This window comes from Papaver somniferum, unplaced genomic scaffold (assembly GCF_003573695.1).
Source record: "Papaver somniferum cultivar HN1 unplaced genomic scaffold, ASM357369v1 unplaced-scaffold_107, whole genome shotgun sequence".
Classification (NCBI taxonomy): Eukaryota; Viridiplantae; Streptophyta; class Magnoliopsida; order Ranunculales; family Papaveraceae; genus Papaver; species Papaver somniferum.
Genome location: NW_020619603.1, coordinates 13,432,832 through 13,445,122, shown reverse-complemented (window position 1 = coordinate 13,445,122; position 12,291 = coordinate 13,432,832). Strand labels below are relative to the sequence as shown.

Below are 12,291 nucleotides of genomic sequence, written 5' to 3'. Positions count from 1 at the left end.
TTAGTTGACCACTTAACTCTCTTTAACGGGTAAATTAACAGAATGGGGCATTTTGACTTATTTTCAAATGACCGGGGCATGTTGGCAAGGTGACCCCCCATTTTGGAGCATTTTGCCTATTTTCCCAAATTATAATACATTGCACCCACAATTGTGTTTGTAATATATTGTACCAATCCATCAACATGTATAATGGAACGTGAATGGGGAGTCTACCTGTAAAAACATACCATGAAATGAATCAGACGTAGACCAACAATAACACCTTTCTAATATTAAATCAATGTTTCAGAAACTTTATAAGAAACAAAACTAAACTGAAAACCCCATGACTAATTGCCAATGAGGAAATTCAGAGAGTAAGATTTCTACTTTACGGTCTGCTCTGTCAACATAAACCAAGTCAAATTTCAACCTGTTTTACACATATGAACCAAGATGTTGCTTTGGAAGAGAGCCCTAATTTTCTTGTATATGACACTGTTGTGATTCTTGTGAAAAGGAGTTTCAAACTAGATGCACCATTTGGATGTGTCTTTTGTAAGACAACTGAAAAGGTAGTGGTGATGTTGATGTATCAATGATGCAGAGTTATCAATGTTTCAGACATATTGATGATGCAAGAGATATCAGTTCAAAAGATAAGGGTTTTTGTATTAAGAGTTGATGAGGTAGACAGCACATCATAGCATTTATAGCTAATGATAAGGACACAAGACCTAGAAACCCTAAAGGGATAAACCTAGGATATTCCTAGGAGGAAACAAACAAATCAAACGGTAAAGAAAGCAGTAAAACATAAATAACAAAGTTACTGTCTAATACTCCCCCTCAAACTGAGTCCGGAGAGGCACAGAAATGCATCAGTTTGTCTCTAAGGCCATCAAGGATTGGAAGAGGGAGACCCTTGGTGAAGATATTCGCAATCTGAAGAGCTGACGAAATGAACTTTATGTCTACAATCTCATCCTGAACTAGGTCTCTGATGTAGTGATATGTCAGTTCTATGTGCTTTGAACGAGAATGAAACACAGGGTTCAGAGCTAGAGCACGATCTCCCATGTTGTCGCAGAATAAGTGATGTGGTGTAGAGGGTGTAATGTTAAGCTCTTCAAGCAGAGTTGCAGTCCACAGAACTTCAGATGCAAGACATGACAGGGCCTTGTATTCAGCTTCAGTTGAGGACTTGAATACGGTTGCATGCTTCTTGGATTTCCATGACACCAAAGTAGAACCAACAAACACACAATAGCCTGAAGTGGATCGTCGAGAATCGGGACTTCCAGCCCAATCCGAGTCTGTGTAACCAGAGATAGTAGTTACATCACCTGAGGCAATAGTAATGCCAGATCCAAGGGAGGACTTCAGGTATCTCAGAATTCTCTTCACCAGCAGCATGTGCTCAGAGGTCGGAGCATGAAGAAACTGTGAGGCATAGTTTACAGCAAAAGCGATGTCTGGCCGTGTAAGTGTGAGATATTGCAACGCTCCAACTATGCTTCTGTAGTCTGAGGGGTTCGCTAGCAGTTCACCAGTGTGGATGGAGACCCTAGGGCCACTTTCCACTGGAGTAGAGGAAGGATTACACTCCAACATAGTTGTCTTCTCAAGCAGCTGAAGTGTATACTTTCTCTGAGTAAGTAATAAGTTGTTTCTACTGTTGGATTTAGTAACTTCCATGCCCAAGAAGTAATGAAGATCTCCCAAGTCCTTCATGGAAAAAGAAGTGCTGAGTGTAGACACAAAGCTTGAGAGTAGACAAGAAGAGCTTCCAATCAGAATTATGTCATCCACATAAAGTAGTAACAAGAGCACTTCACTGTTGGAGAAGTAAAAAAATAAGGAGTGGTCTGAGTCACTCATGATGAATCCAGCATTAATCAGAAAACCACTAAACTTCTCAAACCAAGCCCTAGGGGCCTGTTTTAGACCATAGATAGACTTGATAAGTTTGTAGACATGCTTAGGTCTTGTTGGATCAACATAGCCAGGTGGCTGCTGGATGTAAACTGTCTCAGTTAAATCTCCATGCAAGAATGCATTGGAGACATCAAGCTGCCTGATAGACCATCCATTGGAGACAGCAATGGTGAGAAGAATCCTTATGGTACTTTCCCTAACAACTGGACTGAAGGTCTCATTGAAGTCAATGCCTTCCACCTGATGAAAACCCTTTGCCACCAACCTTGATTTACACCTTTCTACTCTGCCATCAGAGCTCAGTTTGACTTTGTAGACCCACTTGCATCCCAACACATTCATGGAAGGATGATACTGAACCAAAGACCAAGTATTATTTTGTTGAAGTGCATTGTACTCATCATCCATTGTAGGTCTCCATATAGGACTTTGAATTGCAGATTTAAAGGATTTGGGTTCCCTAATCTGTTGAAGTTAAGTAACAAAGGCTGAGTGAAGGGGATGAGCTACTGAGAGGTTAGTGACAAAATCAGGGATCTGTTTAGTTTTTGTGATGCCCATTTTTGACCTTGTGGTCATAGTATGAAGAGGTAAAATGGGTTCAGGTGGTGGTTGTAAAGAAGTAAGCTCAGTTGAGTCAACTGGTGAAGATTCAATGGTATTGAGAGGTTCAGTGGTCTCACCAGAAGATGTCTTAGCTAGATCAATGTCAACAGGTGAGGGTGCTGACTCGAGTGAGAAGGATATAGGTAATATAGTGGTGCTATCAGCAGGTGTATAATAAATGGAGGCACAAGTACAAAAGGGAAAGGTTGTTTCTTCAAAAACCACATGCCTTGAGATAAAAATCTTCTTAGTTGAATTGTCATAGCACTTATATCCCTTATGCATTGGACTATAACCAATGAAGGTACATTTTGATGATTTGGGACTAAGTTTGTCTTTCCTATAAGGTCCAAGATAGGGGTAGCAAGTGCAACCAAAGACTTTGAGAATTGACAAATCAGGTTCTTTGTGAAACAATATCTCATATGGGGTTTTGTCGGCAAGCAATTTTGATGGGGTTCTATTTATGACAAATGTAGCAGTTAGGAAAGAGTCATACCAAAAAAATTTGGGCAAGCAAGCTTGAAAAGCCATGGTATTCCCCATGTCAGTGATGTGCCTGTGTTTTCTTTCAGCTACTCCATTTTGTTGGGGTGTGTGAGGCCAGGAAACACACACTGCAATGCCTGAGTCATCTAGGAACTTTCTCAATGAGCCTTGAACCAACTCTAGTGCCCCATCTGTTTGAAAAGTTTTGATCTTGCAGGAGAGAAGGTTCTCATTGAGTTGTTTGAAGTGCTTGAAGCAGACTATGCTCTCAGCTCTAGTTGTCATTGGGTATATCCAATGAAACCTGCTGAAATCATCTATAAACAATATATAGTATTTATATCCTAGATCAAATAAAGTTGGTGAAGGTCCCCAAATGTCACAACGAATGAGCTCAAGTGGTGTTGTGGTGACCCTTGTGGAAGGCTGAAATGGAAGTCTTTTACTCTTACCCAGCTGGTAAGAGTGAAACAGTGGATCTTCACCCTTGTTGTTGAACTGTATGCTAGAAGAGTGACAAAGTTTCTGGAGGATAGCTTTAGAGGGGTGACCCATTCTGTTGTGCCAAACTGATGATGGAGCTTGAAGAGAGACATTTGCCTGAGTAGTGGAGGTGACTTGAGCAGTGATTGGATACAAAATCTTGTCTACTTTTCCTTCAGCTAGTATTTGTCGAGTAGCAAGATCATATATACGAAAACCCCATGGTAGAAACTCAAATGAACAAGAGTGTTCATGAACAAACTTGCCAACAGAGATGAGATTTCTGTAGAGTGTTGGTACATACAAAACCTCTGGGAGTAAAAATAGCTGTATCAGTGTGCAACGCAGAAGTACCAATCATTGCAATAGGCAAATGATCACCATTTACAACTAGAACGCTTCCTAATCCAGTATATGGAGTTGGGTTTTGGAGAGCTGAGAGATCATTTGTCATATGTGCTGTTGCATCTAATCCAGTATAAGTCAGGCAGCCAGTCAATAGCTGCAGGATAGGATGAGTCTTCAGAGATATTAGTTGTATGAACTTGTAAACACATATTTGCTTGATGACCATTGTTTGAATGAGAGTTGTTGGTTGATTTTGAAGTTGTATAGCGATAAAAACATTTGTTTGCTGTATGGCCATTCTTTTTACAAATCTGGCAGGTAATGGAGCTGAAGTCAGTAATTGTAACGGATCAGGAAATCTAGACTTCCAAGGAACCGGGTTTCGGCCCGCTTGGCCAGCTCCAACTCTCTGACACGCCACTCAAAAAACCGGACCTTCAAGTTTTGCAAAACAATTCTAATTTAACCTGCAAAATGTTCATTGAATTATCCCAAAAAATACAAACTGGAGATCTTGCTAACAGAAAACTTGATCATTCCTAATCCTGCACACGGTAAAAATCTCATTAGTCTCAAACTCAGAATTCTATGAGCATATGTCCCATACCATAATACTCATAAAATTTGACAACGGTTCCAATTCCAAAATAAATACATACAAGAGTCGTCTAATTGCCTAAAATAAAATGTAGCATGTTGCCAACTCAATAATGCATGCGGCCACACGGTCCAGTTGCCTCAAAAATAACACGGGCCAGTTGGCCCAAAAATAACACGGGCCAGTTGGCCCAAAAATAACACGGGCCAGTTGCCCAAAATTAACACGGGCCAGTTGCCCAAAAGTAGAATGCCACTAGGTAGTATGAACAGCTAATACTGCAACTACCTCTTACCAACGATATATAGACTGCTAAGGTTGCAATCATCTCCGAATTCGGATGGTATGAATTGCCAAACAGTAACCAACTCCTTTTAGACGATATCAACAACCTTGCATAGTTGTGCTGAACCGCATACCTACGTACCCTCTCTGTTGATCGAAGGGATCAAGCACGACCGTAGTTCGTCATTATTTAGATAGTATGAACTTCCGAACAGAAGCAACTATCCCTCACTAGATGATATGAACTACTTTGTAAAAGTAGCAATCATCCCTTGCTAGATGATATGAACTATCCAGTTTAGGCAGTAATCATCTCCTAAAAATGGATAGTACGAACAAAAATTATCCCCAACTTCAAACTAACAACAAGAAGTCAACGATTGCATCTGCACCTGTACCTCAAGAAAATCAATAGCAAACTACAACGGAACTCATCCATAACAAGTGTATATAATAGTTTAAGTGTACAACTAGTCTTCAATTAAACAACAACCATTTTGAAGCTACACCAATATTTAAGAATTTAATCACTAAACTTAACCATCCCAAACTAAACGTCGTCATCATGCAGTAACTAAGTGTAGCTGAATTTTTATCATCATATCAGAACTACGACACAAATTCATGGAGAGAGCTGACTACACTCTCAATCGGTAATTATCAAATAGTGTATCGAAGGACATCATCCACAAAAAAATAGCTTATTAAACTGAAAGATAGAAGGCACACATGAATTGCTTTTGTAATAATATACTGAAGGAATTTTAATCTTTCATACTCTCAAGTTCTCAACCACAACACGAGTAGTAGAAAAGCAAGTATCACACAGGTTTCAAGGACTAGTTTTGAAACGCAAGGTTCGGTCCCAATCATTCAAATGTCAGTCGGAGGGGTGACATTTTTGTACAAGTTAACTATTCTGTCTACATTGTACGGTAGTCGTAATCTTTAAAAATGAAATAATCTTCATTAGCTAACTACTTAATTTAGCCACTTACCGACACATCCATGGCATTCCATTACACAAATTTGAAAACCTAGCTCCACAGATATTACAAACTCCATTTCCCATTTCCTAACAGTTGACTAGTTAGAGATGTGGCAACAGAAAAACATGGTCTCCTCCACAGACACGTGGGGCTATTGGATGCATTGAAAAAAAAAGGACTTTTCATTCTCTTTTCAATGAAAATGCTAACATACCAAAACGTGAGTTTTTAATATACTAATCAAATCATTACCTTTGATATCAAACAACACCGTCTTAAATTTTGAGTAGTAGAGTTCAGGTGAAACCAAGGTCTCAAAAAAAAAAGCAAAGGGATACAGTACCCTGTTTCATTTTAAACCCACGACAGGCCATTTTTCATAGTACATGTAAATACCAAATACTACCAAATATTGTCAACCAAGGTTATCAAAGGAGGGGAAGCATCAATGCCACACTACCACCCGTACTACTCTATAATGCATTAGAACCAAGTATAATCTCACTGGGCCATATAGCATAATAGCACTACAACTAAAAATGGAACAAATCAAAGGTACTAGTTTATGAATGAGGCAAAATTCTGTTGTTCCACCTATCACCAGTTTGCAAGCTAACTCTCCGGAAATGATCATGCCAGTACATATCCAAGATACTAAATCCCATTAATTTAGCTAACCAATTCAACATGTACATTTACTTTTGTACGTTAACTTAGCATGTCCTATTAAACTCAGTCAAGTACTTGGCTGTATTACAAATTAGAAAGTGACCCTACTAACCTTTCATCAACTCTCTTCCAATACGGAGGTATCAATTTACAAGTCCCAAACGACAAACATTTTCAAAGTATATGTATCTTACGAGCCCTTTTTCTGAGCCAAAGTGATGTCGATTTCGTACATAAGGTCATGGATCAAACAAAAACATGAAATGTATAGCATAATCATTTTATAATTTAGTGGACAACACTAACACTATCACCTAATGCAGCTTTCGTAGTATCCCGCGGATCCGAACGACTACTAAAATATTGCATGAAATGAAAGAACATTAGATAGCTTGAGGTAAGTCATTCATACCCCATGGAACACTAAGCCCCAGTCTTCATTTCTAGAAAGTTATCTAGACACACTTTCCCTCTTCAAGGTCGGAAAAGCTTACACACTAATCAATATAGTGTAAAATCAAAAGCACCAGGACCGCTTCATTTCATTTATCTACTGCATTTGTATTAACAAAATGTTAGAAAAATTCAAATGCAGTCTACATGAAATTTCGCATTTGCACCGTAAACCGACGAATTTTGTTAGGCAAGTCAGGCCTTTCTAGACCAGGCCTTAAGAACAAAACTTAGTCCTCTACAATTCGGTATATAAGCAGATAACTCTAGCTTTCATTTCTAAAGCATGTCTAATTCAGAACAAGTGACACCCATTTCAATGACTTTGCACAAATAATCAAAAATGGATAGATTTGCACTAAGCCTTAAGCCTAAACGACATTCATATCATTATTCTATAAATTTTAAATTAGTGTAATCTTGTACTAATGACTCGTCTCGGTATGCATGAATACAGATTTAACCATTTTGGGTTTCTCATTAGAGTGCCATAAATTCAACTTCAAAAAGAACACAATGCAATCTAATTTCACTTGAATACTAACCTTGATGGTCTGGAATCTTAATTATTCTTCAAAGCAAAAGGTCAGGTTTATGTAGATTGACTTACATAAACACTAGCTTTTCTTCCTCTTATGAGTTCTCTTCCAGCACCATTGAGGCATAACAACAAACACTTTATACTCAGGTATGTTAGACCACTTCCTTGGGAATAAGAAATTGAATCGGTTATGCTAATTAACACAAAGAAATAAATCAAGGGTTTCAATAAAATTATAAACACAAAATCCAAACCCAAAAACCTTTCTCCTCCTCCCTGTTCTTCTACATCATGACCAAAAAGTGTAAATCAACTCCATTAATTTCTCTCCAACTTTTACTGCTTTCTCCCCAACTTTGGTGTTGGTAGTTTTGGCTAATATATCAAAGGATACGATACGAGAGTATATATGAAGATAAGGAAAAACAGGAGTTGTTCTTCTTCCCCCTCCTTCCAATTCCTCTATCAACTCCTATTTTTTTATCCCCTAGCTCCAAACAAATACCGCGTGTAGAAAAACTAAACCTGATGTGTAAACACATGTCCAGCTCCATGCATAGATATTTAGGCACCCAGAGTTTGGTTTAAGACAAACCATTCTATCTAGGCACAAACATATACTACTGGGGAAACCCAGTGCTAAAAATACATGGATATCGCAATTTTAGGAATTCAAAATTCATTAAAGGCTCCAAATGTTAAGTTTTTTATTTTTATTTTTATTCTAAGCGTTTAATTTGGTTACTAGGTTCACTTAAACCCGATAAAAAGAACGTGGTGCTACAGTAGTTGTTGGGTTTGACAGAGGTATTGAAAGGTGTATCTTTATAAGGTTTTGAAGATGTATTTTTAGATGTAGAAGGGTTGAAAGTGGTTTTAGTAAAAAAGGCTGAGTTCATGGCAGAATCCAGACTCTTGGTAAGATCAGCTTCTTGAGTAGACAACCATTGCTCGTGATGGATAAGTCTAGATCTCAGTTCATTGAAGGTAAAGGGTACATCCCTATTTTGAGTGGAGACAACAAAGTTGTCATACTCTCTACCAACACCATTAAGAGTGTACATAACAAGATCTGACTAAGAGACATGCTCATTGATAGCAGCTAAAGAATCAGCAATTTCTTTAAGACGGAGCAAATAATCAGACATCGAAGAAGAACTCCTTTTAATAGAATGAAGCTGATTTCTTGATAAATTTTTTCTTGCAACAAACTGGTCAGAAAAGTTCTTAGCTAGAGATAGCCATACCTGTTTAGATGTGGATAAACCAATAATAGCAGATGAAACAGACGGAGTGAAAGTAGCGTTTAAGCAGCTCATAACAAATCTGTCCCATTTCCTCCATTTAAGATACTCAGGGTTCAAAACTTCAGTAAAACCAACTAGTATTGATGGTGAAGGAGGTGTGATGCTACCATCTATGAACCCAAATAGATCTGTGCAAATGAGTATTGATTCCATCTGGTTTTTCCATATCAAATAGTTGGAGTCATCAAGTTTTGAGGTGACAAAGTTAGTGATAGTGGTAAAGGGTAAGGTAGAGATGTTGAAATCAAAAGAGGTACTGGTATTTTGTTGTTGTTCATACTTATCAGTTTCATTTGATTGATTTTCTGAGAATGGGTTTTCTGGTGGGGTGGTATCATTAATGAGAGGTGTAGACATCTTTCACCAGAGGATAAGGTGATGAAAGCAAACGGCGGAGAGTGGTGGACACAGATCCCAGGAAATAGTTTTAATGATTTCCCGATGATACCATGTAAGACAACTGAAAAGGCAGTGGTGATGTTGATGTATCAATGATGCAGAGTTATCAATGTTTCAGACATATTGATGATGCAAGAGATATCAGTTCAAAAGATAAGGGTTTCTGTATTAAGAGTTGATGAGGTAGACAACACATCATAACATTTATAGCTAATGATAAGGACACAAGACCTAGAAACCCTAAAGGGATAAACCTAGGATATTCCTAGGAGGAAACAAACAAAGCAAACGGTAAAGAAAGCAGTAAAACATAAATAACAAAGTTACTGTCTAATATCTTCATCGAACTGTTTCAAACAAAACTAATGAAACAAACGTTCACATAATCGCTTGGATCCTGATAAGGAATGCCGCAACTTGTAATACATATTCATATGGTCTTTACCTTGAACCTTGATGATTCTGTCCATCCATAGCAAGCTACGTCCTGAGAGTAAAATCCTTTGCGCCATTCTTTTTTGTAAAATCTGTTACTCTGCAATACTACATTGATGTACCATAATTACTATTTTAAAAGAAAAATTACGAATCCATTATATACTTGGACTGCAAAAAGGATTGAGTTCATTAAACAAAACTAATATAATTATTATTTATGGTGCTCTGTCTCAGTTGAAATACAAAATACGATTTAAACGAGAAAAGAAACTTGACCCGGCCATATAATTCCTTTCTTATATTTGTCTTCCAACAACTTTTATTTGTCCAGAAACAATGTTCGCCGCTCAATTACAAGTGCCACCACCAGGTCCTCCAAAGTGAAGGATGGCGTGTTCATCATCCCAAAATGAATCATAAGACCCTTTACAATCAACTATAGGCTGAATCTTGGGATAAGGTACCCAACGGTCGTCCTTGTCTTTATATTCAAGTTGTTCAAAATAGCCAGTGCGATTGGTAAACCTATCTGGTCTATTACCACTAGCCATTTCTGGCATCCCGTCTTTTCCGGATTTTACGTGACCACCCCAGTAAATATAATCGGCACCAGATTCAAAAAGAGGGAATAGTTCTCTTGGCCAGTAACCAATTTGAATCTTGTTTTCAAGCATCAACCACCAATGCCCTGTTTCACGTTCCTGTAATGCAACATGCACACATTACTTAATCATAGGGTGGTTAGGTCATTGGTGCAACAAATGGTAAGGCTTACTATTAGATAATTGTTACTACGAGGGAGTCAAAGGTAAAGAAAGGCTATAATGTTCAGTTACATACCCGAATAATACTCGATATAAGTATATACTGGGTGCCTCCAATAGTTGATGTGTCAGCAAAGGCCATAGCAGGGGTATAATGTTGGTCCACTTGTACAAATCCAGAGCAAAGAGTGTTGTAACATCCTGTATTACCATCACCCTGATAAGAAAAACAAAAAATTACCATATTCATAAATTTTCCAAGTCAAAAACTGACCAAAAAGATAAATGCTGTGAGGTTTACTATCAAAAACTTACAGTCCAGTACGAATAAGTTGAAGTCAGATCATCCCCATATAATTGTGGATTAACCTGATAGATGTAAGTCAAATAAATTACAAGAACAATGATGAAACAAAAACAGTTGTTTTTAGAAGAAACTTACAAATGAAAAGTAGGATATCTTTGCACCCTATTTACTGGGAGTGCGGAAAATGGGATTCATGATACGGAACTGTTTAATTAACAACACGTATATATGTATTTGTGGCAAACGCCCTAATATGGTTGTTATAGAAGAAGAGAGATGCAAGAGACATTTGGAAGCAACGGAAAGACAGGTAGGGAGGTACGTTTAGATGTAAAAGCTAGTGAAGTGCAATGGTTTAATCTTTTAATAACATTCTAATGTGATGGTAATTATTGTTATTTAACTGTAAAACGAAAACAAATAGAGAAACTAATACTCACTGTCCATCCAAATCTGATTTCATTAGTCTGGTCTGCCGGGCCTGCTGTTACTGAAATTTCAGCCCCGCTAAATTGGTCGGGATTTACTTTGGGATGCCACACATTTACTACTCCAGTGGCTCCAAAGATTTTCTGGTCTGATGTTTGAAGAGTACTACCTGCTCTCTGAAAACAAGCAATTTTTGCAGCATAAAAAAGACAGTTTAAAACATTATATGATAAAAGGATTCACCACTAATAATTGAAATTGCAAATACAATTAGAGTTATTTTACATACATATTCATCGCCTGGGGCGTTGGAAGTGGAAGATAAATATTTGGCTCTCAAAAGATCTTCTTTAGTTGTCCTACGAATAGGAACTGTTCCCTTTGGGCATCCTTCAATTCGACTCATTAATGTTTCCTTTGGGCTTCTAGGTGCAGTTTCGACTTTTTTCTGAAAGTAAAACTCAACCATTAGACCATATCCATAAATTAGGATCACAAAATATTACCTAAATATTAAACGCGACAAAAAGAAATCAATCGATAAATGCATCCGTCTATATTAATCATCATTTCTATGACCAAAAAGCTGCCTAACAAGGAGTAATTAAGCACAACAAAAATCTTACAGATGGAGAGACAAAAGCATTACCGGGATTGCATGTTTCTTCAACAATGGATTATCAAATGCAGGTTGCTTGTGGAATTCAATGCAGTCATAGATGACGCCCCAACGGGTCTAGTATGCCATAACAACCAAAATAGTAAAATCATTAGTATCATTTTATTTTTCCGTAGATTCCACATATATATATAAATGGGTATACACATCCATGTGAAATAGTAAATTTCCCCGTAAACCATCTTGGCAGAGATCACTAGGCCTCATATTCAGGATACCTTTTCTTTTATTCGGTGTTCTTTTAATCTCACAATACTATTCTTTACCGACCAAAATTAAGACAACTATGAACAGGAAGAGCAAAACCAAAATTGCAAAATCTAAGACTGATAACATCATGAAAAGAAACATACACTGGACCAAATACTTACATGTATTGTTTTGATAGGTGGTTTGTTTAGCATCTGGAGTTGTCTTTCCACCTCCAGATTCTCTTCCTCGGTTAATTTACTAGCAATATCCCTTACTCCTTCTACTTGTATAACTACATGATATGCCAAAAACAATCCAACAAAAAGTGGTACGAAGCTAGTAATCTTAAGACCAGAAAATGGAGCCATGTAAATTGTTTTGACCAGAGAGCAGAA

At 37.7% G+C, this 12,291-nt stretch overlaps 1 protein-coding gene across 1 annotated transcript; it reads right to left on the bottom strand.

The window, feature by feature from the left end:
- Positions 1-9,710: 9,710 nt before the first annotated feature.
- Positions 9,711-12,291, bottom strand: LOC113327655. Its single transcript, XM_026574809.1, has 7 exons — positions 12,076-12,291; positions 11,675-11,761; positions 11,315-11,473; positions 11,037-11,201; positions 10,605-10,658; positions 10,366-10,506; positions 9,711-10,226 (listed from the first exon to the last, which is right to left on the bottom strand). Exons 1-7 carry the CDS (start codon positions 12,262-12,264, stop codon positions 9,873-9,875), a joined length of 1,149 nt encoding a protein of 382 aa, XP_026430594.1. The 5' UTR covers positions 12,265-12,291; the 3' UTR covers positions 9,711-9,872.